General features: G+C 41.0%; 1 protein-coding gene across 4 annotated transcripts in view; it reads left to right on the forward strand.

The window, feature by feature from the left end:
- The window catches only part of LDAH (lipid droplet associated hydrolase), a 103405-nt gene that overhangs the window by 64479 nt on the left and 11171 nt on the right, over nt 1-27755 (forward strand). For all 4 annotated transcript variants that reach the window (XM_051614492.1, XM_051614495.1, XM_051614494.1 and 1 more), the window contains 2 exons: nt 554-794; nt 24492-24574. In XM_051614492.1, coding sequence (XP_051470452.1) covers nt 554-794; nt 24492-24574 — 324 coding nt within the window. The remainder of the gene's footprint in view (nt 1-553; nt 795-24491; nt 24575-27755) is intronic.

Raw genomic sequence — 27755 nt, forward strand, 5'->3', positions numbered from 1 at the left:
GCAATATTATGTACCACTGTAACAGGTCTTAGTGAAGGGACTGTGTGCTTAGATTCTTATTCTGACCAAGTTTACCTATGTTGAACTGCAAACTGAAAACCCCATGTGTTGTCAAACTGTAAAGTTGCTATCACAGTGACTGACAAAGTGTAATTAGGTTGGTTGGGGTACTTAGAGAAAACAATTTACCAGGTGAAATAAAAAGCAGTGTGTTTCTGCTGACATAAAAAACCTGCCTGGACTGCAATGATGGTTCCTGCCTGCTGTCCTTGGTGGGGTCACTTGCCTCTTGGGGCTCAGCTCCCACTCTGGGACACTTGTCTCAAAACTGATGGAATTGAGCATTTCATAACCACGTTCTTACTTGCTTCATCTTTTAAAAAACCTAAGCTGGGCACATGACAAAGCCTGCCTACAGGTCTGAGGTACAACACACCTGGAAACCCAGCTTCATTTCAAGTGGAGACTCATTTAAAAATCCAGCCTCCTAGGCTGGGATGTCTGGCCGTGCTGCAGGACTTGGCTGACAGTGGTTTTTCTCATGGTCTGACAGGTTCTTCGCTCTGTGCTGCTGTTTCCAACCATAGAACGGATGGCTCAGTCCCCTCAAGGGAAGCTGATGACTCCTTTGCTGTGCAAACTTCGTTACATCCTGTACATGCCTGTCTACCTGCTGTCCTTCCTACCAGAGGGAGTCAAAGCCTCCCTGGTGCGCTTCGCTCTGCGAGGGATGAAGACCTGTGATGAATCTTCCATAACAACCTCCATCAACCTCTTCAGTGTGGACTGCATTGGTGAGCCTGGCTTTGGTTTTTTTTGCTTCTTCTTTTTGCTGCACCAACTTCTGTGTGGTTCTCATTTGGTAAATGTTGATGTGGTTTTGTGGGCGAATGTTTCCTAGCAAAGCACAAACAGGTCTGATCTTTTCTCAAATTAAGACCATGGGTACAGGAAAATCTCAAATGAGTTGATTTTGAACAAAAATTCTTGAGGGGAAAAGGGCAAATAAAGTATTTCCCCAAAGAAGATGTATTTCTTAATAAAACTGCCCTCTACTATTAACGGAATCTCACGTAATTAAAACACTGTTTACTTATGTCTGCTTATTTTTTGCATCTCATTCATATTGGATGGTGCAAATAAATCAGTAATCAGCCTCACAAAGGGTTATTTGCATCTGTTTTTGAAAGCTGTGACTTAACTAGCTCTGTAAATGTTGTCATCTGAACTGAAATATTGGTAAAATCAGAAAAGGGCCTTCAGCCTACAAAGACATATAAAGGTTACTTTATGCACAGAAGAATTTCAGCACTTTTTGTGTACACAGAGAAAGGCAGAAGATTAATGTTCCTCCAGTGCATATTGTACACATATTTTGCACACTCTAGCAAGAGGAACAACCTTAAGAAAGGGAATAATTTCAGATCAATTATGTTAAGTTTAAAATAAAAACCAGAACATGGACTGTGCTATACTCCAGGTATTTTGGTAAGCTAGCAGTTGAAAACAATTTGGAATAGAATAGACGTGCTAACGCAGTAATAACAGCAAGAAGGAAGTTTTGACTGCATTAATAGTAGTAAAAACACATTCCTACATTTCCAGTTGTGCTCTGCCTTCTATCAGTTGAATTCTACCTACTAATCATCCAGACAGATGGGCCACAGCCACTCTGGTTGCAGCGAGGTCCTGGACCTGTCATGGATGTCAGTGGATGTACTGGTCTGTACGGGAGGCTGGCAGTGGGACAGTGCAGAGGCTGGAAGCAGGATGAGCAGGGAGGATTCTTGCTGCCCAACCTCAACAGCCCTGCATGTGATCTGCAAACCTGGCATCACGAGAGCCACCCCACTGCAGTCCCCTGTGCCTGACAACATCAGGCTGCCAGTTGTTGATATAAAATTCTGATAGGATTCATATGGTCTGTGGCTTCAATTCCTGTTAATTGATGGCAGTTTCATGATGACTGAGGAGAAAGCAAGTATGCAGTCATATGTACACTAGGCTTTCAGGCTTCTTCCTTTGATAATTTAATCTCTGAGAAAGGTATGTGAAGGTCTGTGGGGTCACATCTCCACAAGCCAGGAATCCTTCTCTGGTCCCCACAGATAAACTTTTACCTCTCAAAACAGGTTATCCACATCCAGGGTTGTATTGGAAATGGTCCTTGGCCTGCATTAACCTCCAAAAAAAAATGTGGCCAGCCATTGTTTGTGAGTGCTGTTTGGCCCAGATCACAGCAGTGGCAGGGATAATTTTAACAGAACAGAATTTGTGTGCTGCTGTTGGAGTCTGACTCTCCAAGCTCCTTAGTTCCCAGGTGAATGACCCCTGTTGGTGTACGTGTCTCAGCCTGTTGTAATTTTCTGGGTGCACCAGTGTCTGATCGGTGTCCAAGCTGTTAAGGTAGATTGAGGCAAGAAACCAGGCTGAAGGCTCTTGTGAGATGTGGTCTCTGCCTATGTTCAGATCATTGACTGAATTAATTATACCAGAATTAAAACCCTGTGTGCCGATGTCTTGTAAAACTCACATAAATAGGCCTTGTTGATGCAACTAGTTCCTTTGGGCTTGTGATAACATCTCTCTCGAGCAGAATGCCTCGTTGGTTTCATCTTTGGAAACTGAGGGGGTTTTACAGCCCAAATGACTCAAGACCACGTGGGTGGACTAATAATCTTAGGGCTTTCTGGATGTGGCCTGTTCACCTTCCCATGTATTGTTTGTGGACAAGAGAAGATCCTACATTCAGCAAGAATTTGCTAAACCTAGCAGAGCAACCGAGTCTGGTTTATGGGACCGTTCCTCTGTGAGTTACTGAAGACTCTGAATTTGTGGTAAATGTTCTTCTGATTGTTCCCTTGTCCCTTAATAATATGGTTCAGAAACACTCAGCAAATGAAGTTTTTTCTCCTCTCCAGGAAGGTTGCATTTCAACTCATTAAAAATACACATGTTGCCTTTGGCATGTACATCTGTTGCATTACTGTAATTGTAATAAAAGCTGTGATTAAAGGCAGAAAAGATGGTAAAAGTTTCCTTAAAACTAATACGTCCGTTAAAATCAACCAACCTGCCAGGGGTTTGTTACCACATCCAAAGCTTAGTCACAATAATGTTTTCTCTCCTCTGAAAGGAAATGAGATTTGAAAACTTAATTAAAGTGGAACTCTAGGACTGAGTCCTGCTCCTGTTGACATTGAGAGTGAAAAGCTGCATTCAGTGGCAGCAGAATCAGGCCCTTGGTTGAAAGAGTCAGTAAAGAAAGAGTTACATTACCTATCTGTCCCACTGTTTTAAATTGTTTGCTGCTGCTTCTTATCCAAACTCATCTTTCTGTTGCCTTACTTTTATCGTTCATTCACACAGCAGAAGGCATTAATTGCCCTGACACTGGGCAGAAAGGCAACATCATACCATGTCTTGTCCCAAAGTAGTGCAGAAAGAGGAGAGACAGCAGGGACTGTAAAGAAAATTGATTGTAAGGAAGGATGGGAAGTGTGTAAATAAAAAAGGACTTATTAGAAATGAGCAAAGGAGCCCAAAAGCAGTTTGCCTTCCTGGATTAAACTCCTAGCAAAGATACCTTAGGACAGAAGAAGCTTTACAATGAGCAAATGAGCATTTGGGTACTTGTACTCATGAGCCTATGAGATGGATTGACAGAAAAACTGGCCATTAATGACCTTGAGTTATCGAAAACATCGTCACTCTGTTTATTCAGGTTAGCAAAACAAGGACACCCCTATCTAGCACACTGGTGGCTATTCCACAACTCATGTTCAGTCCTGCAGTGCTGGAATCCTTCGGCGCTCCAGCGTGTTGAAATTTGTAAACATTTCTTTGGTGACAGATGCCAGTAGCAGACTTCCAGTGACAGTAAACCCTTCTATCTACACGGGACAGGATTTATGGCCCAGCCGTTTGACTGGCAAACTTCCTCCGTTTGTTTCTGTGAAGTTTCCACAAAAGCACAGACATGACATAATGGGTAAACACCGCGAAGCCTTCAGCGAGAGGTGGGCGCGCGGGTCAGAGGTTAAAGTCTGGATGACAGGGAAGATCCAGATAAGCACAATAGCAAGAAAAGCCTCCAATTGGCCCAAACACGGCACGTCCTTTGTGATCTTGAACCTGTGACTTCCCTGGAGTCTCTCCCTGTTTGTTTAACCTATTTAGGGAGCAGGGGAGCACGGCAGCGTGGGGCAGGGGGAGGTTTGCTTTGTGCGATGCAGGCAGGTTGGGAAGGGGGGGGCTCCGAAACCTGAAACAAGGGTTTCAGATGGGTTTAGGCTGTCACACGAGTGCATCCTGGGGACAGGAGATTTCTCATTTACTTTAAGCATCCAGGAAGTGGTGTAAGAAGGCAAGGAACTAAGATTAAATTGGATTCAAATTTTATCTTGTTCCACCTGTGGAGACTTTCATGTTTCCTGTGAAGTGTAACTTTTCCCTCATTTTACAGAGAAAAAAGTCTTAATTGAAGGAGGGTAGATTTAGATTAGATATTAGGAAGAAATTCTTTACTGAGAGTGTGGTGAGACACTGGCACAGGCTGCCCAGGGAAGTTGTGGAACCCCCTTCCCTGGCAGTGTTGAAGGGCAGGTTGGATGGGGCTTGGAGCAACCTGGGCTGGTGGGAGGTGTCCCTGCCCATGCAGGGGGTGGGAACTAGATGATCCCTTCAACCCAAACCATCCTGTGATTCTGATTGTATGATTCTAAGGCAGCTTCAGGCACTCCACACTTACACCCACAGGACTGTATAGGAAGTGAGAGTTCCAACTGAGGTATTGGGGCTTGTCTCCCAGCAGTAGCTGCTTCTCCCTGTTGGCTGTACAGGATGGCCACATTACATCCCTGAAGTGCCTGCCATAAAGTAAAAGGCTTTCACATAGGACAAACTTTGCAGAACTGTCAAATAGCATCTGTGAGATAAATTTGTATCAAAAGCAGTTGCTCTGAAAATGGAACATAAACTTTATTTTAAAATTTTATCTCCAGGGAGCCAACTGGAAAATGTCATCCTGGATTTGCGTTATTCCAGCCTTGGGAGTTGTCACATCTTTAGATCTGCTTCTATTCCAACTGTCTCTTCTAAATCAGAGAGATTTCAAATATGGGTTTGTGGATGGTCTTCATCTGACCACTATAATCATTGTGCTGTCCAAATAGTTAGCATCCAAAGCAGGTCAGGTGACTCATGCTTTACAGATTACTCTTTCTTTCTACTGACCTCAAAGGGACCCTCTACTAGATACCTAAAATTAGAGGAGATAATTTCCACTCTACCTACTGGCTGACCATTTTGTCTCAGACATTAGGAGACAGTGTGATCTGAATTGTCCATGAAGCCTGTACCCTTGCTGCCAGGACATTCAGATATCCCATTCTTTGGCTGTTTTAAAATTTGCAGCTGCTGGTTTCTAGTGAGAGTCCTGTTGTTCGTTTCCTGCCTTCTTTGAAAATTAATTTTACATCTCCACCTCCATTTCCTGACAAGTAAGATGGGAAATTCTTTTCAGAGCTCTTCTTGGGGACTAAGATGCTGTAGAAATATCCCTGTAACTTGGGTCAGAAAAGTGTGTAGTGTTGTATTTATGGCACTCAATTGCTCCTCCATCTTTTTTTCAGAGTTAAAAAACAGTATTTGAAGTGATGAATGAATTGATGAATGAATTCACCTCAAATGGTGAAATAAGGGGGCTTTGCCCCCCCCAAAGAGTATTTTACCACATAGGAAAAATTCTGTTTACTTTTGTTTCTTTGTTTTTAAATTAAAATGGTGTTGTTTTCTTGCATTGAAATTAAAATTTAACTTCTAAAAGTAGCAGAAGCTATGATGAGCACCTCTAAATTCAGGATGGAAAGCAGAGCTCTTGATTTTGTTGTACAGAACTAAAGCTCTTTTGATTTTCTTGTATGGAACTAAGACAGTACGGCCAAGGAGAAGTTGCTCATTATGTTCTTATCTAGGTTTTATTATTTCAAACACTGTACTAGCACATTTAAAAAGGACCTGACATTCAAGACAAGCAGTGAGGTATTGCCCAGCATCACACAGCTGATCAGCTGCAGAACTGTACATAGTCCTGAATCCCAGGGCAACAGTTTATCTACTGAACCTGAGCTACACCATTAGTTTAACCATATATATATATGCATATATTAGTCATGAGTGGCTTCCACAAACCACACTGGCTAGACAGGCTGACTGTAAAAATGCAGCACATTTTTAATAGAGACAGAAACTGCTACCACAAAGGATTTCAAGTAGCACCTCACAATCTCACAACTACATTTTTCATGGTGAGCAGAAGAATAAAAGCTTTCCCTGCCCACCCTGCCACTGGGCAACTATGCAGATCTTTGACCAAAGATCCGAAAGCTTTCAAGTTGCTTTTCCAAACTGACTGAAATCAAAGCCCTGGCAGTAAAAAGTGATTGCAGTGTTTCTTCTGATGGATGTGAGTTTTGAATAACTTCTGGCTATAATGCAGAAATCATCTCAAGGATATTTTTCTAGTTTTATAATTAAATATGTACAGACTTTCAGACATGATGTATAAATTTCACAGAGAACAGAATTTACTGACATGGTACTTAAATTACATCTACAGAAACTAAAATAATGGTAAATCTGGACAGTGTAGTGTCACATAGCACGTGTGGGCAAAAAAAGATGAAGCTTAGCAGGTCTCCTCTCTTCTCCCTGTGTGCATTCTTTGATATCCAGTGGGGCAGAAAGAAGTCAAAATGATCCAGCAGATAATCTCCCTCCCTCTCACGCAAATCTGACTTTCCTGAAATCAGTTCACTCTACAGACATCTCTTACAAGATGGTTTTTGTCTGTATCAGAATTTGCTCCTGGCAAATATTGCCAAGGGTCAGAAGGCTGTTTTAGGTAGCCCAGCAGTCTGACCAGGCATGTTCAATCCTTTGCTTCTGCAGAGTTTCTCAGCAGGCTCCTGTGTGCTGTCACAGCTGAGTCCTGTCCACTGCTGACATTTTAAGTGATGATCGTAATGTGTGTTTCTGCAAAGTGTTTAAGAGCGTGTTTCCTTACCTGTGGAAACACAGTAATATTTTATCACCTGCTTCGCAGGAAAAGGGGCCAAAGAATAACAGTCCTTAATATTTTCATGTTTCCTCTGCTACTGTTTATTTTCCTGTGTGATGCCTGACTAAAATGTTTGTTTAATGTAGTCGGACAACTCACCTTACCAAGGCAGCACTTAAGCTGACGGAAAAACCTCACATCTGCTTTATTCTTTCTGTGAGTGAACTAAACTTTTCCTTACTTCAGAGTAAGATGCTCATATTAAATTACTGGAGGAAGGCAATGACTTTTGTGTATTTATAGTTCTATTTATTTTTAAAGTCAATCTGCTTCATAATTTACTCCATTTCCAAAAGAAAGAAAGAAAGATGTTTAAAAGGACTTTTATTGCTTGCAAAAGCTTTTACTTTCCTGTGAAAGCCTTGTGAAAATAATAGTAATAATGTGGAAATTTCTCATTGGGTTTATTTCTGTTAATTATTCCTCTTTTTCTTCTTAGGGGGAAAACCCAACATAAAAAACTCCCATCGTAAATATTACTCATAAGGCGTGAATGTTTTGATAGTGGAACTGCTGGTCATTTCCATGAAATGTGAGGCACAGTTGGGATTTGGTTGAGGAAGGGGAGATTGTTTACTCACCCCTGGTGGGGTTTCATCCCCAGGGATACAATTTACTCCCACAAATTTGCAGCTAGTAATGATGTGTTGCGAATGGCATGAAAAAGGAAGGGGTAACATCAACAAAGCAGAAAGGATGTTGAAAATAGGTGTATGCCAGTTAAGTGGTAGCAGCTATGGTTGCCTTGTGGTAGCCAGTGCTAGATACTCATCTGCACACTGGCACTTTATTTTCCCTAGGCCCAGTACAGAGCCCCTTGAATACAGGGAAAGGATTCCCTTCAGCAGTAGATGGATGCCTTTTGTCTCAAGAGGTGTGTGTCTGAACTCCCCCAAGGAATATCTGAAGTAGAGCTCCTGGCTCTGTCATCACTTGTGTTTGCTGCTTGGGAATTTAGCTTGATTCACTGAACTCCATCATGCAGTTCTAGTAAATCACAGAATCATAGAATCATCAAGGTTGGAAAAGACCTTCAAGATCATCAAGTCCAACCATCAGCCCAACACCCCCGTGACCACTAAACCATGTCCTGAAGCACCACATCCACCCATTTTTTAACACCTTCAGGGACAGTGCCTCCATCACCTCCCTGGGCAGCCTGTTCCAAGGCCTCACCACTCGTTCTGTGAAGAAATTTTTTTCTTATATCCAATCTGAACCTCCCCTGGTGCAACTTGATCCCGTTTCCTCTTGTCCTAGGGAAAAGAGGCCAATATCCACCTCCCTACAACCTCCTTTCAGGCAGCTGTACAGAGCAATGAGGTCTCCCCTCAGCCTCCTCTTCTCCGGGCAGAACAGCCCCAGCTCCCTCAGCCTCTCCTCACAAGACCTGTTCTCCAGACCCCAATTCAGCCTAGTTGCCCTTCTCTGCACCCTCTCCAGCACCTCCATGTCCTTCCTATCCTGCAGTGCCCAAGGCTGCCCCCAGTGCTCCAGGTGCAGCCTCACCAAGGCCGAGTAGAGGGGCAGGATCACCTCCCTGGTCCTGCTGGTCACACTTCCTGATGCAGACCAGGATGCCATTGGCCACTTAAACACACACTAAATCCACACCCATGGCTAAACTACAGGCATTTGTGTCATGGAATAAGATTTTTTTTTTTTTTTTCTGAAAATGACATTGACAAAGCTGCTAACCAACCTGTCATTCTGTGCACCTAAAGGAGACACTGGTCTGGATGTAATTCCTACAGTCATCTAAAACAGTGATACAGTCTGCTTTGCTGCTGCTTCTTGCCATGAAGATGTCCACCAGCACCCACTGTGTGCCATGCCTTATTCATCTATCTGTGGAGGAAATGCTGGCTTATCTTGAGCAACCCCAGTGCTTCAGGAGGTTGCTTACTGGCTGGTGCAGTGCTCAAGTGCATAATGCAGTGGTCAAGTGTATTTAAAATGAGCTTTACACACAGTGGTTTATGTTTAATGGAGGGTGCTGTAAAGTCCACCTTTCATACCAATCAAAACCACTCCAACTGAGAGGAAGTTCACCTCATTCAAAGGACAGGTGTTCCAGTTGCTGAATTTCGTCAGGGTTCCTCAAGAAAGAGTCAGAGTCAGGTCCCACTCCAGAAGAGCACTTAAGCTGACCTCCATATAGCTGCTCACATCCATAAACCCTTGTCTCAGAGCGTATTCATCCCCAGTAGAGCTCAGGCGGGAACCACAGTGTGAAGATGCTAATTTGCTGTAGACACTGTCCATCTGGGCCATTCCCTGTGGGACTGAGCACAACCTACATCGGATCCTTCTGTGTCCCTCTTGCAGGGTAAGAGAGCAGACACTTCACATGACCAAAAATCGGACTGCAGCAGAAATCCCATCAGCCAGGGAACGTGACAGCTTCGACTGGAGATTAATTTCTCCAGCTAAGGGGTAGTTCTGTCATTTGAAGATGATGGCAGTTGTTCCAAAGTAACTTTGTGCAGGATTAAGTCCATAGACATTTCAGTTTCCATCCCATGCCCCACTTGACCTGCACATGCTTCGTCACACGAAGTAAATGAGTGTTTTCCGCAGTCCTCAACAAAGCCATCTATTTTTTGTAAAGCACCTCGGTATAACTGTTGAATAACTTCTTATTTTTACCTTCAGTCTCCATTCTGCTTTCTCAAGCACAGCTGACTGATTTTCTTGTATAGTTCTGTTCTTCTGCATCTGTAAGGCCAAGCAGGTTGGAGAAGTCATCGTAACAGTTGGTGCTCCTGCCTATTTGTGTTGATCATTGTTACATATTAACTGGTAGGTTTTCATTCTGAATTCAAGTGTAAATTTAAGCAGAACCCAAAGTCAATGTTTACATCTTGAAAACCTCTAAACATCAACATTTTATCTAATGTGTGTGTGCATGTGTGGAAGCACATGTTCCTGCCTTAGTCATCTTTGATACTAAGCAGTTCCTTCTGTTTAATGTTTTAAACAATAAGTTAAACGATATCTCCAAGATTTCTGTTGGCAATAGTTACCAGGGGAAAATATGTTTTCCCCATAGGAAATTACAGAGCTGTTTGGTATTATTAGTTCTGAGCACTGTTTTCTGACTCTTTCTGAGGAATGACAGAGATTGCTTTCTCAAAAGCAAAGGACAAACTGGAAAGGAAACTAGAATTACACTCCTCTGAAGAGCCTTACAATTAGATGGGCAACATACCAGGCAAAAAAATGTGACCAGGTAGTAGTACATTTCCTGAGGAAAACTTATTTTCAAAAGTGCCATCTACTTTTTGAAGGGCATTTCATTTTAGCAGAGGAATTGAACTTGGACCTGATTCATCACTTTGCAATTTGAGTTTAAATTTAGAGTTTAGAGAACTTTTGAAAGAGTCGTGTTACAGCATGTCAAGGTGCAGATGAGCTCTATGGTTGGCAAGAATTGTCCCATTGAAGCAACATTAATTTATTCTACCCTCTGCTTGCAGTCTCTCAGAGGACAAGCAAATCTCTGCATGCATAAATTCCATGTTTAACAGTCATGGGTTTAGAAATAGTTTAAAATCTGTGGAGAAATGGAAGGTTTTCCTGATAGTTTGAATAGCCTCTGACACACTAAAGCCCCAACCCCTGAGTGGGACCTGTAGCACTCTCTGACTAGATCTTAGTTACAAAAAAGGTCCAATCAGGCAATCAGTTAGGTCTCTTTCTTTTTGCTACAGTTACCATCAAGTTATCAATGGACTTGTATGTTGTCCAATTTACCTTCGCAGAGGCCAGGAATGGGAATTAAACTCACCGGTGTTTTGCGTATTTTAAAATATTTCTAAAGCATTTTGTAATACCAGATTATTGTGAAATGATCCTTCTGCCAGGCAGATGTAATAAGGGAGGTGTCAGTGAAGTCTTCTGGGAGAAGGAGACTTCAGAATTCGTGGAGGTTCTCTTGGGGAGTCCCTTCTGTGACAGAAGAAAGCATCATTTCAGGCTTTTCTCTGTGCAGCACTGCCAGTACCTGACAAAATGTGTCCCCAGTCTCTGCTGTTGTCCTTTGCCAACACAAACAACAGCCTAAAGTACTATATATAATAGCAGTTAAATGGCAAATGGTAAAATAGCAGATGTGTTCTGCGAAAGAATTGACAGTAAAGGATAGTTTTGCAAGGCAGAGCATCAGAAATGTCCTGGGAAACTGCAGCATCGAGGTAGGAATGAAAGATGTATGGAAACAGAGTATAGAGAGTGAGAGGTTAATGACAGTGTAATGAGTTTGCTTGTGTTTCACAGGGCATACAGCATGGTTATTAAAACCAGTGTACTTCCTCAAAAGAAGACTGGACCTATGCACAGGTGTGCAGAGGTTGGAGCACAGTCGGTCAGACCAGAATCATGGGGCCTTTGGTTTCCTTAGCCATGAAAAGGTGGTTAACATTGACAGATTTAGTAAAGGAGGCTTGAGGATGAGTTTTAAGGGGAAAGATTAAAAAACCTGCTGTGTCATTATGAGCAAAGGTGTACTCGTGGAGGATCTAAAATTATGGTAGACAGAGAAATTCATAAGAGATCAAAGGAATACTGGCAAAAAGAGGGCAGATGAGCTAGATGATGTGCAGGTAATGTAATGTAAACTCCAAAAACATGGAGAATAAAATGACATTGCAAGCCTTTATACATTACCTAAACTATTAGTTAATTTGACAACACAGGTGAGATAATTTACAGAACTAGAATATCAATATGAAGGGAGATAATGTGCTTGGTAGAGAAAGGCAGAGAGAAAGGAGGAGGATGGATGGACTTGTTCTGATATCCAGGTGTTAAAGACAGGGAAACCTGTTGAATATTATGTCCACCAAACCACGACAGATGGATTCAAGAGACTGTTTTCTGAGAAAATTCCAAACCTTCCAAAATCCAGCATGTAGTGAGTTTCATGTCTGTACAGGAGGGAATCTGGCAACGTATAGACTGTTCAGCCAGTTCTCATAATGCATTGCCTTTTATATGTATATATATATATATCACACACACGTATGTATATATATATGTGTATATATATATATATACACACACATATAAATTGGAGAAAGCAATTCACAGAGAATATATGGTTTGATACAGAGAATTTGAAGAGGAGAGGCAGATTGGCTGAATATATTCACAAAGTGAATGTGCTAGGACAGAAATACTTAACAAGTGTACAACAGAGAACTCTCTTCTTCCACTAATCACCTTAAAATCCTGTCCTTGTCAGTGGAGAGGTACAGGTAACACTTGTCTACCTATCTAGGTGATTGCTGTAGGATGAGGTGAATTTTGTTCTTTCCACTGACTGCAAAGGGAGAAAAATTAAACTTCAGAGATCCATATTTAATCAGGTGAATCCCAGAACAGATATAAAGAAATAATGAACTTCAAGGGGGAAAAAAAAATAAATAATTAGAGTTATTTAGACAAAACAAGGGACAACTGAAGGACATGGTAAGAGTTTTCATTTCAAGTAAAAGAGAATAATGTAATCCACATGTCCATGGTAGACAAGGTAGTGTGTAATGGAGTAGATTGCAACATAGTTGATTCCAATTAGATTTTAATTAATGATAAGAATGGAATTCCAGACTGGACTTCCTAGGTAGATAATGAAACTTTCAACATCTGTGCTTGCTAAGGACCGGTGGATAAGTATCTGCTGAAAATGATGCAGTATCATTGATTCTCCTTAAGACAAAAAGACCTGTAGAGATCCCTTCCAGCCCTACAGTTTCATACACAATAAATAAAGATGCAAGAGCAGCATCCAGAATCTCAGAACACTAATGAGGAACAATTAACTCTATTAAGAACCAAGCACAGCAGATGAACACAATGTTTGAGGAAACCACAATACAGCCAAAAAAAATGTCATGCATTAGTTCAAAGCAGATCTGAAAGTTCAGCAAATGTCTGATTGAATGTCTGAATGAATCTGCATTCTGCAGCTTGAATGCATGATGCAGAAATGTTTTATTAGGACCTACCAAAGGCAGGAAAGCTAGATGAGAGCAAGGCTCATGATAGCACTGGGGTATGATCATCACACTGTTTAGTTCTTCATTAATTTTCTGATATGGTTTTAGCCTGCCAGTTAATAAAAGCAGTGTTCTTAGAGGTAGAGGATGAAAAACCTGAGGCTATTGTAGTAGTGTGTAGCTCTAAATTTTGGTTGTAGTTTGTTGAGAGAGTTCTGTAGATTTGTGGACCTCCAGCACCTTTGTTGTCACTGCTAATTTCTTGGCCCTCTATGGTTCTTACTGTAATTGGCTGTGTCCTACGTGCTGTGTTATATGTGCTGTAAAATGGATTTCCTTTTACAAGTTTTGATGTTTCTACCTCTTGATATGCCTTTGTATTGCAGATGAGTTGCAGAAGATTTTTGAAGAACTAAAGGGATCTCTTCTGGGTCTGGTTGTACTTCAGATTTGTGGTTTTTAATCATAGTGAGCTGTCTTTTATTAAATGCCTCAAACACAAGGGGACCAGCTGGAAAGTGTTATTTGACTGAAAAATACATGAATTAACTAAATGACATTCAACCTGAAAAATTAAGCTAATAGAATACATATGAATTCAAAAAAATAATCTAAAGCATAAGGTCTGTGTGGCTGGGGAACAGAATCAAGGCAGCCAGAAGTAGTGGACAGGTGAGGGAGGCCAGGAGGGTTGACAAAAACTTGCCTTTATTCCTTTTTGGTGAAAAAAGACAGTACCTTCATGTATGGTGGCCTTAGTAAGACAGCATAAGAAGTCTCTCCATGCTCTGTATTCATCTGCTCAGGGGGGCAGTTGGTCGTGGCATCAGAGTTGCATTTGGGAAGCATGATGAGGGTGGGGCTGCAGTCTCCTTTTCCTCTGACTTTGTCCACTCTGGAAAATGATCTAGTGTGTCCTTCCAAGGTTGAAATTGTGCTGTCTGGATCATGAAGTAAAAATTTGGCTTCGTGTTTCTTCCTGTACCCATTCCAGAGCATAGCTCCTACTAACTTACAAAATAGAGCAATATTTTGATGTGTGGGACTTAATGTATTTACACCTGCAGCCACAATCTTGTTGATAGACTCAACATAATGTGAAGCCAACAGCAGTAGGGAAATGAAGTGAGCTCAGGTAACCCTTTGTAGTCTTCTGTTTGTTTCAGTCTGATGAACAAGCTATTAAAGAGTGTGTGTGTGCATCCATTAAAGTGTTCAGATTGGGGCTATCTTCACAACCACTCATTTTTCTTGGAAAAGAAACTGTTGTGATTATTTCCTGAAATTCATTAGCCAATGAAGTTGGGAAGGTTGTGTTGTTGGGTGTTTTTTTTTCTTTGTTATTGTCCCTGTTGTTTGGTTAGTATGGCATCTCTTTCTGTCTGTTCTTTATGTTGCAGTAAATTCATCTCCTTAGCCCAGCAAAGAATACAAGATTGGTTTTACATAATTCAGGTACTGAATACAGAGCAAAATCACACAGAACAAGATCTAGTCATGGCATCACAACACAGAGTTGATCTTTAAATTAACCAGGGGCCGGTACATCTCTCAAAGTTTATCAGGGTTAAGTCAGAAATACTTAACACTCTTTTATGCTTTACAGATATGTGCACCATGTGTAAGTAATTTTTTAAAGATTTCATTCCATACAGACATAATTCCATCTCATCTTGAATTTCCACAGAGAACATAATGTGACCCCTCAGTTTCTAGTTTGAATTTATGATAAATCTGGCCCTAATCTAATATTTTTCTTGCAAAAAAGTAAGCAAGTGATCTTTGGATATTCAGTAATCAAGCAAGAAATGTAAAGACTTGAGGAGAAATACATATCTCAGTCCAAGTACAAGAAATCTCTGTTTTGCTTCAAGAATCAAGTATAAAGAGAAAGCTTATCTGTCCCAATTTAGAAGCATGTTTCTTCCCTGAAGTTAGCACAGGTCTCAAAGTTCCAGCATAGATCTGTTGGTATCCACAGAGTCAAGTGGCATCATATGGGTTTAGAATATAGCTCTAAAATCTTTAGAAAGTAATAATAACACTGCTGGGCATATGTTTCTTCAAAATCAGGAAGTCTTCTATTTTGTTTGTTATTTGCTTGACTGCATTGTGGATACATCAGTGTGTTTGAAGTTCAGCTCAATAGATACAGGTATTCATCCAACTGGCTGATTGAATTGGTGATTAAATAGCCCTAAGCACTGAAAAGCTTGATTGATTTCAGTCATTATTGTTTGAGAAAACTAATAATTTAGCTGAAGGATATTAAGTCCTTGCTGTGACACTTCGGGTTAAAGAGCTACCAATGATATAAAGCACTCTTTTCTTTTCTGGATCCTTGGTTGGAGCCCAATCAGAGTTCCTCTATCACAAAACCACCATAAATAAATCAAACACATTTTGGCACAGTTTGTTGTCTCTGCTTAGCAAGTGTATGAGACTAAACTGACACTGATCCTTAATCACCTCTAATCCATGGAGAGGGAATGATCCTACCAGGGCAGGAAAGAGGTCACTGGCAGGATCACAGGGAGAAAGTAAGTTGGCAGTAAATTTCATAAGCCTGACCTGGGAATAAATTACAGGCTTCCATTTTCAGGCTAATCTGTGTATATAAAAGATCTGCATATAAAAATTTAGAATGTTCTAAGAAGGTGTTGTATGTGTTAAAAGCATGATATTTGTCTGTTAAAACTTTTATTTCACTTGTAAGCTCTAAGGCCTTATTGTTTATTAATATAAACAACAATGGATGTTTTTCATTATTAAACTGTGATGACCTGGTTATGATTTCCAAGGGATGTAAGCAACTTGAGATGGAATAGAATGTAATTAAAATGCTTGGGAGTTCTACAGCTGTCACCAGGTATGTTGGCCAGTTTCTGTAGGTTTGCAACCACACTTTCTTTTTCTTTCTTTTTTTTCTTTTTTTTATTTATTAGAGAAGCACTTTTCTAGTTGCTATGTGAAAAACACACGAGGGAATATTTACAGAGGTCATGATACAGTGAAGATTCGTGTTATATGCTTCACTTTCTGTGCTGTGGATGATCCCACTGACCCAGAGTAACTCATAATGTCTCAGTCCAGCATATACTTAAGTACAGATTGGAAGCAATGGGATTTGACTACAAAAAAATAAGAAAAAAAACCTCTGTGAAATTGGCTTTAGACTGTTAAACCAGATAAACAGATTGAATAAGCAAGATTACATTGGCAGAAAAAGCTAAAGAGCTTCTGTATGTTCCTTTCTTTAGCAGCCTGTTTCTGAGATAGGAATTGAGAGCACAGAGGTGCTGGGCTTCTGCCATGCAGGCAAAGGATGGGAAAAGCTTAAACTTTGTTCCTTTCTTATGAAGTCTTTTCAGGAGAAGACTCTAATATCTGTATCATCAGTAGGTGGAGATGGTTTCTTGAGTCAAGAAACTCCAGCCTTGATACCACAAGCCATCTGTGCCAAGTGAAGTGCTCTCAAGTCATTGTGTGGGTCTCTGAGCTCAGTTCTGAAGTGGTCACATTCATTTCCAGGAGAACTCCCTTCTCATTCTCAGAATATCCAAGTTACCAGAGGAACCAATGTGTCTGGTGTTCATCTCCTTTATACATCTTCTCATAGCTGTGCTGCAGTGGGGCTCTTCAGATGCTGAATGTTCTCAGGATTTATCACTGGTTACGTTCCTCCTTCAGAAAGGAGGCAGAACTGACTTGCCTGCAGTAGAACTGCACAACTTCTCAGAGAGATCACGCAGCCACTGCATGCACCTTCATTTTATGACAACTTATTTCAGTTGAACCAAGTATCAGTTATTAGTAGAAGACATGCCTGGTTCAACCTACAGGATGGTTCTGATCCTTCAAATATCTAACACTGTCACTTTAAATGTTCCTATTAAAAGCCAAGAGGCAGCAGATCATACACAGAAGTGTGGGCACAAGCTGTATTGTGTCCTCCAGACGTTCTGTGCTGGCTTCACTAAGCCAGTTTAGAGGATGATCTGAAGTTCAACAAATACTGTTTTCTCACATCTTGACTTGGGGTACTTACAGTCTAGCCCACAGCTCTGTTTTTGATGCATTCTGCATCGGATAGCTTTGAATATTTGTTTCATTTATTCACTGTAAAATGCAACTTTCAGGGTACAAGTGGGCAGTTCTAAAGAAACATGCTCAATTTGGCTCTGTAAATTTCACTATGGTTAAATGTATTTTTCTGAACAACTAATTCACATTAATGATGTTTACACAATGCTTTTCACTTCAAGTATTTTTAAGACAGTCTACAAAAACCACTTCATTGTCATAGTAGCCCAAAGCATGTTTTTAAAATGAGGAAACAGACACACAGATTTTGTAATTTGCAGTCTCAGAGGACTTCAGTGATAGTTCAGAAAAATTCCAGACCTCCTGACCTTTCATCCCAAATTTAGTCTTGCATGTGTAATGATATTTTAAAATACTCTTTTCAATCTTATATTGTCTTTTCTAAACCCCAGATATTTCTCAATAAGTAGTGAGATACAGCTTTGAATGCCAAACAGATTGGAGCTACATGTTCACCATAACTTCAGCATGGACACCAAGGTTATACCTCTGATAGAACTTCCAGAAAGTCCATTATGGGAATTCACTATGTTTGCATTTTGAGCCAGAGTCCTGCAGACTCCTGGATGAGCTTTATTTTGATCAGTGACTCATTCTCCAGATTTTGGTGGGTCAGCTTTATCGCTGAGGAAATTCAGCACCTGAGTTCTAGGTTGCATTTTATGTTGTACTTGAAATTGTGACAATCAAAACCAATCAACGTTTTTCCAAGAATCTTGGTAATGAGTCTGGGAATCTTTAGAGATTTTCAGGTAATGAAGCATTAGCACAAGTTGGAAGTCATTCCAGAGACTGTAACACCAGGTAGCAAGAACTGAGAAGGTGATCTCACGAGATGACCTTCCTCTCTGTAGCCTGAAGGAGGATTTCAGAGGCCATTGATTTTGTTTGTTGCAGCTTCTGCTTGTGCCCAGTTAAAAGCCTGATTTTCAGAGCTGCTGAAATGCTCATAGTAACAGTCTCTGAGAGCCTTTTGAGATGGCTTTCTAATTACACACAAAAAGCTAGTGAATTCTTCTGAGTTCTTTGCTTTGAAGAAGCAGCTCAGTTTTCATGGAGTATTTTTTTTAATTCTTATTTATTTATTTATTTTGGTAAAAAAAAAAAAAAAGAAATAAATATTCAAACAGTGCCAAGGTTAGCAGAGTATAGCATTAGGAAATAGCAGAAAGATTTCTCCCTGAACTTGTGATTAGCTTTTGAGAAAAATAGCTTTTCTGAAGAAACCCAGTTTGACACTGCACAGCAGCAAGAGAGAAGGTTGCTGTTCCTGCACTTCAGTGGTGTCTGTCTCCTTCAACATAGCTTCCTGTGGCCATTAAACACCTTACAGTGTCATGTGGATTACAGGGAAGCAGTAGGTTCAGGATATTTTGACCTTAGTAAAGGTTTTTACAGTGTCTCCTGTTATGTTCTTATAAGAAAGTATGGGAAATATGCCATACCTGAAGCAGCTACTAGGGAGATACATGACTGTTTGGAAAATGGGATTCAGGAGAATTTTTGGAACTGGAGAGATGTAGCTAGCAAGTTTCTGTAACAGTCTTACTTTCATTTCTATACTTGTCAGTAGTTGTGTTATGGATGTGATTGCCAGAAGACAGTGTGTGTTGACTGAGTTTGGAGATAGTGCCATGCTAAAATAATATGCTGGAGAGGGAGAGGATCAAAATGAACTTCACAAGCTAGAAGAAGTGGTCGGGCAGCATGGAGAGGAGAAGGCTCCCATTCCTTAAAAGGCCAGGTTGTTCTCAATGTAAATTAAGTACAAGGATAGTAAATCACTGGTTAAGGGACAGTTCTGCAGGAAAAAAATTCTGGGGATATCGTGGGTTGCAACCTGATGTAGGTTAATGTGTCATAGAGTGACAGGTGTGATTTTGGTACACACAAAGAGGTACCTGGGCTGAAAGAGCTACATCTCTATGGGTGAAGAGAGGGACCCTCCCTAGCAGAAGCTGAAATGTCATGTCACCAAAATCCAAGAGAGAGGTGATTGAGTGGATGAATCCAGAGGAAGCAGAGCAAGAATTATAGTGGACCTAGAGAACAGTACCTGAAAGGAGAGATTGTTGGAAGTACTAATTATCTGGCCAAGCAGATGTTTACCCAAAGACTAATTGTATTAATTGATATACAGTTAGAGGAGCTCAGGACAGCATGCTTAGGTGTGAATGCAGACAATCCATATGCTTACCAGTTTTCTGTGGCACTAAGGTTCATAGTTAATTGCACATGACATTTTAAAAGTACTTCCTTTTATTGTTCTGCCTTTCAATGTATTGTGCTCAAAGAGAGGGAAAAAGTGTATCTTGAAGTATCATGAACATCATGGCAGCAGCACATCTTTCATTGTACTTCTTTGACTGTTTTCACCACCATTCTCAGTTTTGCAGTGTCCCTCAGAGGTTGAGACTGTCAGCAGGCACAGTTCTTCAGGTTTGGTGATGTTATGTGATTTCTTTTGTGATGCTACAGAATTCTGTATCATCATCCTCCTGCTACTTATGAAACATAGAATCAAAGATTCACAGACTGGTGAAGGTTGGAAGGGACCTTAAAGATCATCAGGTTCCAACCTCCCTGCCATGAGCAGGGACACCTCCCACCAGACCAGGCTGCACAAGCCTCATCCAACCTGCCCTTGAACACCTCCAGGAAGAGGGTATAAAAAATAACATGAGTTGATTGGAATTTAAATGGGCACAGTGAACAACAATCAGCTTAGGGGTCTTTTGTTTCTGAATCCGTTCTTTGCATTAATTTAGAAGCTTGCAAGGGAAAAGAACATTTGGAGTTTTTTTCCACCTGTGTTGCTTACCATTTCTTCAATTTGCATTTCATTTCCTGGTGCTTTCATTTTTTGCCTCTCTTCTTTAGGTCTCTCTCACATTTCTCACTGCCTGGTCCTAACAAACTGACCAGCATTGTATCCTGTATCAATAAACTACTTATCCATTGACCAGATCATTAGGAAATAAGTTAGCTGTGATTTTGGTATAAAGCCAGACTAGAATCTTAGACAAGGATTCAACCCACCTCAGTTTAGGCATTTAATTTAGGTGAAAGTCTAAAATCCTTTTCACTGAAAAGAGTCATCTTGAGAGGTGATTTAACCCACCCCAGAAATTATCAAATCACCTGGTGTGTTCAATTATTATTTTGACATTTTAGTAATAATCACAACTTTTGTGATGCATCTAGACCTTATTCCTTGCTGTGAAGAAAACCAGCCAATCTAATCCTAATCCTTTTTTGTTTGCTCCCAGGTTATTTCTTAACACTTTACAACCTTTCATTTTACAGCTGTTTAGTTTGAACTCAAGTTCATTTGTGTGAAATGTAATAGAGAGCTTTTGAGAAGACCAGTAATTTTTGTCATCTGGTTTTGTTTATTGAAATGTTCAAGAAATTGCAGATGGGTAAAATGCTTTGTACAATCAGTAGTGATTAGACAGTCTTTCCCACTCTCCATGCCACAGGACAAGGTGACTCTTATGTAGCAGAATTAGTAGTATCTCAGCAATGCTGTATTTAAGGTTCTTAGAAACTCTTAAATGTACTTTCTAGCCCTGATACATTGTCTGTTCTCCTCTGTTGCTACTTCTTAATACCTCACTGCTCAAAGAGAAATTGTTAGAATGTCCAGAAAAGAGCAGACACCTTCTGAGTGTATTGAACAAGAAATTGGGATGCAAAAAAAGGACAGTTATTTAGCTTCCAAACAATGTAATTATCTTCTTTAGCTACTCAGTTAACTTTTACAAATTCTGTTGTCAGCCTCTTGTTTCTGATATACCTAAGGAATATTTTATTGTTTATTTTTAAAATCTTTTCATGTTTGTTCTTGGAAACCTACTTTTGCTCTTTGCAATTTCCTCTTACTTAACGCCTGCTGAAGCTTAAGTTCCTGTTTATTGGCTCCCCTAGGATCATGTTTCCAAAATTTGAAGGATTCCTGTTTGGTTGAAGTAGATTCTTGAACCTTGCCATTCATCCGGTTTAGCTTAATCCTGCCTTCCTGGTTCCCTTTCTTGCACAGTGCACAAGCCTTCTGAGACAGTTCCTTTTGAAGTACTGTCATTTTTGCCTTTGCTGTCTTACAGTTTTGCTTTTAGGGTGTTGAGACTTAGCTGAGTTTACTAAGTGTGTGAATTCCACTTCATTTTTTTACTGCAACAAAACCCCACATGAGCAACTCAGAAATATGAGCAGAACCCACCAAGAACAAGAGGTAGGACAGAGAAACTAGTAAGATGGGAGAAGGGGAGCAGGGAAGTCCTTACTGTTCCCACTTCTGCTGTATGACTGGCAGTGGAGAGCTGCCTGCAGAATCCCAGCAACATTGAATGTGTCAGGTTCTGCCCTGGTGGCCACCAGGATTTTCATCCCTGCCTACCATCCACTGCTGATCCTACAAGTGCAAAAGCACTGACTGCAGATAGGCTGGCCACTGTGTCCTACTAACAAGAACCTTATTCTGGACTGGAAAACAGAAGGCCTGGCATATGAAGTCATATCATAGGTCGTATCATAGAATGGTTTGGGTTGAAAGGGACCTTCAAGATCATCTAGTTCCAACCCCCCTGCATGAGCAGGGACACCTCCCATGGACCAGGTTGCTCCAAGCCCCATCCAACCTGCCCTTCAACACTGCCAGGGATGGGGCAGCCACAGCTTCCCTGGGCAACCTGGGCCAGTGTCTCACCACCCTCACCCTAAAGAATTTCTTCCTAATATCTCACCTAAATCTCTCCTCTTCCAGCTTAAAACCATTATGGACTGGGTACAATTGCTATTGCCACAGATTCCCTGACAAATGCAGGCTCTTGCTTTTATTGCTTTGTGAAATCCTGTACATCTATAGCAAGCCACATCCACCAGCTGACAGACCAGAACCTCAGGTGGCAAGGGCTGTTCTCCAGTTTCTGCTTTTCCTTCTAACACAGAGCACTGCTTTTGACAGACAGATAGTAGCTTCATTTATAGGTAGGAGTTCTGTGCATTAAAGTCATATTTTTCACATTAGAAGCAGAAATCTATCTGAAATTAGTTAAATACCTATGGAAAACCTCATTGTCTTTCATACCTCTCATTTAAGGTTTTCCTAGGTGATTTTTGAAGGTGCATTCTAAGATGTGTGTCCTTCTCAAACAACGGTGTCTAATGTGTCAGTGTTAGGAGCTGAACTGAGAACAGAAGACAAACATCAGGGCATGAACTTAACAATGCTCTGAATGGACAGACTTTTGCCAGGTGCTCCACAGGATGAGATGGCCAGGTTGCTAGACACAAAGCTGCACAGAGGCCCCTTTGCCCAATAGAATAGGATGGGACCAGCAAATTTGCTGGATTGTCTATATGATGTCATTCATGTCTGCAGCCCTTTCATCTTGTCTAGGACAGGAGGAACTTTTACTAGCTGTGTTCAGCATTTAATTGAAAAAGACAGAGCTCTGCAGGCATATAACTGAGATGGGTCTTCTTTGGCTGGCTAAGAGTTAGAAACTACTTTCTAGGATTATATTTTGTCACTTGAGAGCACTGTCTTTGCCTTTTAACATTTGATCTCTGAAGCCATCACTCATCTCTCCAGTGGCATACTGTTTCCTTAGAGCACTGCTGGAATTCAGCCAACTCCATGTTTTGGTCACCACCAAAGACCTATGTGATTGCCATTTCCTTCCCTATCACACATTGTGAGAAAGTATTACTCCTGTCTCAGAGCAGTATCAGACCCAACACTCTCATTAACTATGTGCACAAAACTTCATTGGTTCATATTTTAAAAAATTTCAGAATCTTTCCATTTTTTCTTGTTTTTCAGGGGAGGATTTAGTATTTTAGAATAATTTCAGTCATGCTAGGGCCTGAATATTGAAATGCTTTATGGAAATTTAGCCATTTAGGGTCTTCCATTAGTTTTGCAAACTGATGAGAAAGGAGAAGAATACTGCCCTTCATTCCCATGTACAGGTTATGAAAGTCTCTGATCCAACAAGCTTAAGGCTTCAGATTGTGAGGACGGGAGAGTCTTGGCCATCTTATTAGCACAGCAAGCTGAGTGGGCAGAAAGCAAGGGTAAAAGAAGTGCTCATTCTTTGGACTGTGGTATCTGCATGTTTCTTCAGTGCAGCACTGATGTCAGATGTCACTGGTGTTACCCCTGTTAAAACTGGGTAAGTCTGAACACCCTTTGGGGGACAGCTCGCTACGTGCAGACCTCGTTCAGCAGTGATGGTCATGTAGCAACACTCAGTTCTGCAGTTGAGTACATGAGGTTTATTCTAGTAGCAAAACCAGTCTAAGATGTTTGTGCTTGTTCAAAGCGAGGTTTTGGGCCGTGCACTGGGCTTTCCTCCTGAGCTTCTGTAGGTTCTGTTATAAGACAAGCCAGGCTAGGTGGACACTGTGTGATCCTTCTGTGTCAAACTAACCCACTTTTTGGAAGTGCTTAGTTTCCACTGCTGTCTAATATGTGTGGGACCTGCCAGAACTCAACACTTCATAAAATTAGACTGCTTTTAATTAGGTGTCCAAATGTTAGACCCAATCATTTATGTCTCTGAGACAGTATCTTATAGACCACTTGACAATAAGTTGCACAGAGCCATTTTTAATACTTCACATTCCAGAAAGGTAAGGCTGAGACATTTGGTGTCCAGCCCAGTCATGTCTGGGTAAGTGCCATCAGTATTGTGCAGGACTGCAGTTTTCAATGCTGCTTATATTTTCAATTATTTTTATTATTTGTGATGTTGGGTATTGGAATGACTTGTATATTGAAATGTCAATTTAATCATCTGTTGATTAGTAATGCCTTTTACCACATGCTTTGTATTTAAAAGCCCACTCATGCAGACACTTAATGGGTGGCTTATCATGCTTATCTCTGTCTTTCTAGAAGTATGTAGTGAAAGCTACTCATCAAAGTTCCTCCTCTGGTCAGTAGAGAGAGGGTCATCACCATGGGCTGACTCAGAAGTCTGTAAGATAGATGGATAGAGTTACATTCCAGAGGTGTCTTTCTCTCTCCATTGATTGTGGAATTGATTAATTTAGATTACTTTATTTAGTCTATATGCCTTTTTAATGGTTTGGTTATGTGAAATAAATTCTGCCTTTTCTGTCAGTGGGATCCTTTTCAGTGGGATTGTCAAGATGGTGACTACTCTAGTTGCCTTACCTTTCTGCAGGGTTGGGCCTGTATTGTTTTTCCTAAAAGATTTTCTGTGTACTTACATGATTGCATGTTTCTTTTTCTGCAGCCAACATCTTGTACATGGCAAGCCAAGAAATGATTAAGGTTGTGGAGAGAGACAGTACAACCATAAAGCAAAATTTAAAGAAGGTAACTGTTTAATGCCCAGATTTTTCATGTGCATTGAAGTATTACATCCAGTTATATTTGTGCACAACCAGAATTTCAGCAGGCTTGATTCTGCTTTTGTGTTAGTGTCATTCCATTGACTTTGGAGAAGCCATTAAAGGGGTTACTGATCATTCAAATGTCATTGATCCACACCTTTGCAGGTGTCACACTCACCACTACCAGATGTGCTGTCCCATCTGGCAGGTTTTTCTTGGTGGAAGAGAAACAGTCTGTGTTCTGGCTAAGCCTGAGATGTGGTTTCCATGAAGCCAGTAGTTCCTGGGTTCTGATCAGACAGGCAGATGGCCAGCCAGGACATGAGTGCAGGCTGATTGACCAAGTCCTCTGACTTCACTGCTGGACAGGTCAAGCAGAGCATGCACCATCTGTGTTGTGCCTTGTCAATGAATATCATGGGATTCTGCAAGCTTGATTTTTCCATGCCATCAAAACATAAGAGAGAGGAGTCAGCAAAATTATTATAGCTCCCCAGTTTCAGCTATTTGACTGTAGTGTGAGAGAAACATAGGATACAGAAAGATGCATTCCTCTGAGACTGGAGCAACTGCTGCACAAGTGAATGAAGTCATTTTAGAGACCTTTCTCCTGCACTGAACTTTCTGTACGGATTAATTGTTGAGAGAGATCCTGGAACAGTTTTGGTCTGGACTGATAGTATTCTCCCAGTCAATTCCCAGGCACAGTTCAGGGGTTGACACAGGCCAGGAACTTTTCCTAATTCGAGTTTTGATGTGGTCACCCTGTTTTGGAGGCTGAGAGAGTTTAACAGTGTGGCCATGATTGGACAATTCCAGATGGCTTATGAGCCAGCAAGCAGTCACATTTAATAAATTACTATTGGTGTGGCTTCTGTGTGAGTAAATAATCAGTACAAAATATTATTCTACTGTGTCCCCTTCCTTCCCTCCAGTTTTTTGTATTGTTTCTGTCTTTTTGCTGGAAGTATGATTCCAGCACTTTGCACTGGCATAGATTTTCCTTGGAGAATGGAATTTCTAGGACAGAGGTCCTAGATCTCTGTAAGATTTTTATATGCCTCATAAATAGATATGGTACAAAGTTCACTTCATAAATCAGTCTTTCTTTTTTTTTTTTGCCTGAAAATGGATTTATTTTTTACTTACCCTGTTTGCCTTCTCTGCACTTGGAAAGGTATGTTCAGATGTTTCAGTTCTAGCTTTTTTAAAGGACAAATAACACATAAGGACAAGGAACACTGCACCTGACATGTCTGGTTTTTCACAATTTTATTGTAGAGCATTTGCAGTTCTCCTGCACGTTGGGGGTTGAATCTCAGTGAAGAGACTGAAGGGCTAATCTTGCAGACTGCAAAGAGTCTCATTGTCTTAAACAAAATTTTCAATGGGTTGATCTAAAGCCAAATTAATTGAAGGAAAACTGACTGAATCACGCCTCTGAGTGTCAGGGAGCTGCAGGATCTGCTTGTTCCCTGTGGGAGAGGGAGCTGGGATCCAAGGGTGACCCCAGCACAGGCAGGGGTCAGTCCCACAGCACCCAAGCAGGGCAAGGTATCAGTCCGTGGACTGTCCCAGACAAGGCAAAGCAATGAACCAGGTCCAGCATCCCTCCAGGGAATACAGCCAGGAGCAAAAGGAGACAGGGCCAGAGTAAGACCGAGAGACACGAGTACAACGTGGATCCGAAGTCCATCCAGGAGGCACAGCCAAGGTCGTGACAGAAGGCAAGCTGCAAGGTGGGATCCAGCCAGGTGACAGGCTGTGTAGGTCTGATGTCAGCCTGGGACACAGGGCCAGAGATAGGGCTGGAGACACAGACTCCTACCAGGTAATTTGAGAGGCAGAGGCTGCAGGTGAAGGACAGAGGTGGAGACACTGGACCCGTGGGCAGGCAGCATGGGTCAATGTCCCCAGTGAGGCTGCTGAGGCCTCTTCGTGCCCTGAAATGGAGAGTCAGGCTGCAGGGAACCATGTGAGGGCACGAAAGTGAGGAGTTTGCAGGAGCAGGGCTTCAGGTGCTTTTGGAAATTGTGATCATAAGCAAACGAGCATGAAAGTTTTGTTGGATGAGGACAATAGTGATGACAAGCTGCTGCAGCTCCAGTGACTTCAGGTGATCTACTCAGATCCTTCACGTTAGAATAAATGCTTTTTTTTATATATACTGAATGAAGGCCCATAGCCAACAGTAAGAGTTTGCAGGTGTCCCAGTCTGCTTCATCTGTGCTTTTGTTGACTCTGTCAATCTAAACATGGCCTTGGCAAGCAAGAGCTTTTTTAAACCCGTGTTAACTTTCTTTTATTGAGTCTTCTGTGTCCTCATACATCTGAAGTGGCAAACATGCTCAAGAAAACAAAAAGCTGAAGCAAACTTATAAGCAGTTGGCAAACTGAAGACAAAGCAAGTCTAAAAATGAACCTAAGTGCTTCTCTTTTCTCCTCTTGTAGTAATTTCTGGGAATGCAAGAATTAAAGAAAAAAATTTAATTTGGCATTATGTGAAATCTGAATGGTATTGACAACAGAAATGGGCTTAGCTTATAAAGGTTGGAAGTTTATAAAAACACAAAAAATAGTCCAAGTTGCTATAGAACTGGCAAGATGTCACTTCAAAAAATTTATACTCTTTAGTAGTCACTGTGATCATATGCTAAAAGCCAGTCTTAACACCTGACTTAGCCAGCTGCTGTGGAATAGAAAATTATTTCTGGATCTTAGTTACATTCTGTGATCTGAAGAAGAAAGAAGAGACACTAAATTGTTCCACTGTTTCCATGCCCAGGTCTAACTATAATTAGTTAGGAACAAAGGGAGATTTTATCTGCAGCCCCCAGATTCTTAGTATGACAATGCTAATTGCTCAGGTCGATGTTGAAAGAATGGGAGCTGGAATATTGTTTGGATAATTAAGTGAGGTATTTCACTTATAATCTTCTAAAGACAGATGTTGTGCACATTAAACAGCAGTGGAACTCTGTGAGGTGGATGGAGACTTGTCTTCTAACAAAGTAATGTATGATAAGGCCTTTAAAATACTGGCTGTGAAGTTGTCCATCTGGATTGAGCAGTACATGAATGTAGGCTTCTTATTGCAGCGGCAGAGGGAGTTGTGATGAATCACAAAATCCAGACATATAAGGTAGGAGGTGTAAGATTTGCTC

The sequence above is a fragment of the Apus apus genome, chromosome 3, assembly GCF_020740795.1.
Source record: "Apus apus isolate bApuApu2 chromosome 3, bApuApu2.pri.cur, whole genome shotgun sequence".
NCBI lineage: Eukaryota > Metazoa > Chordata > Aves > Apodiformes > Apodidae > Apus > Apus apus.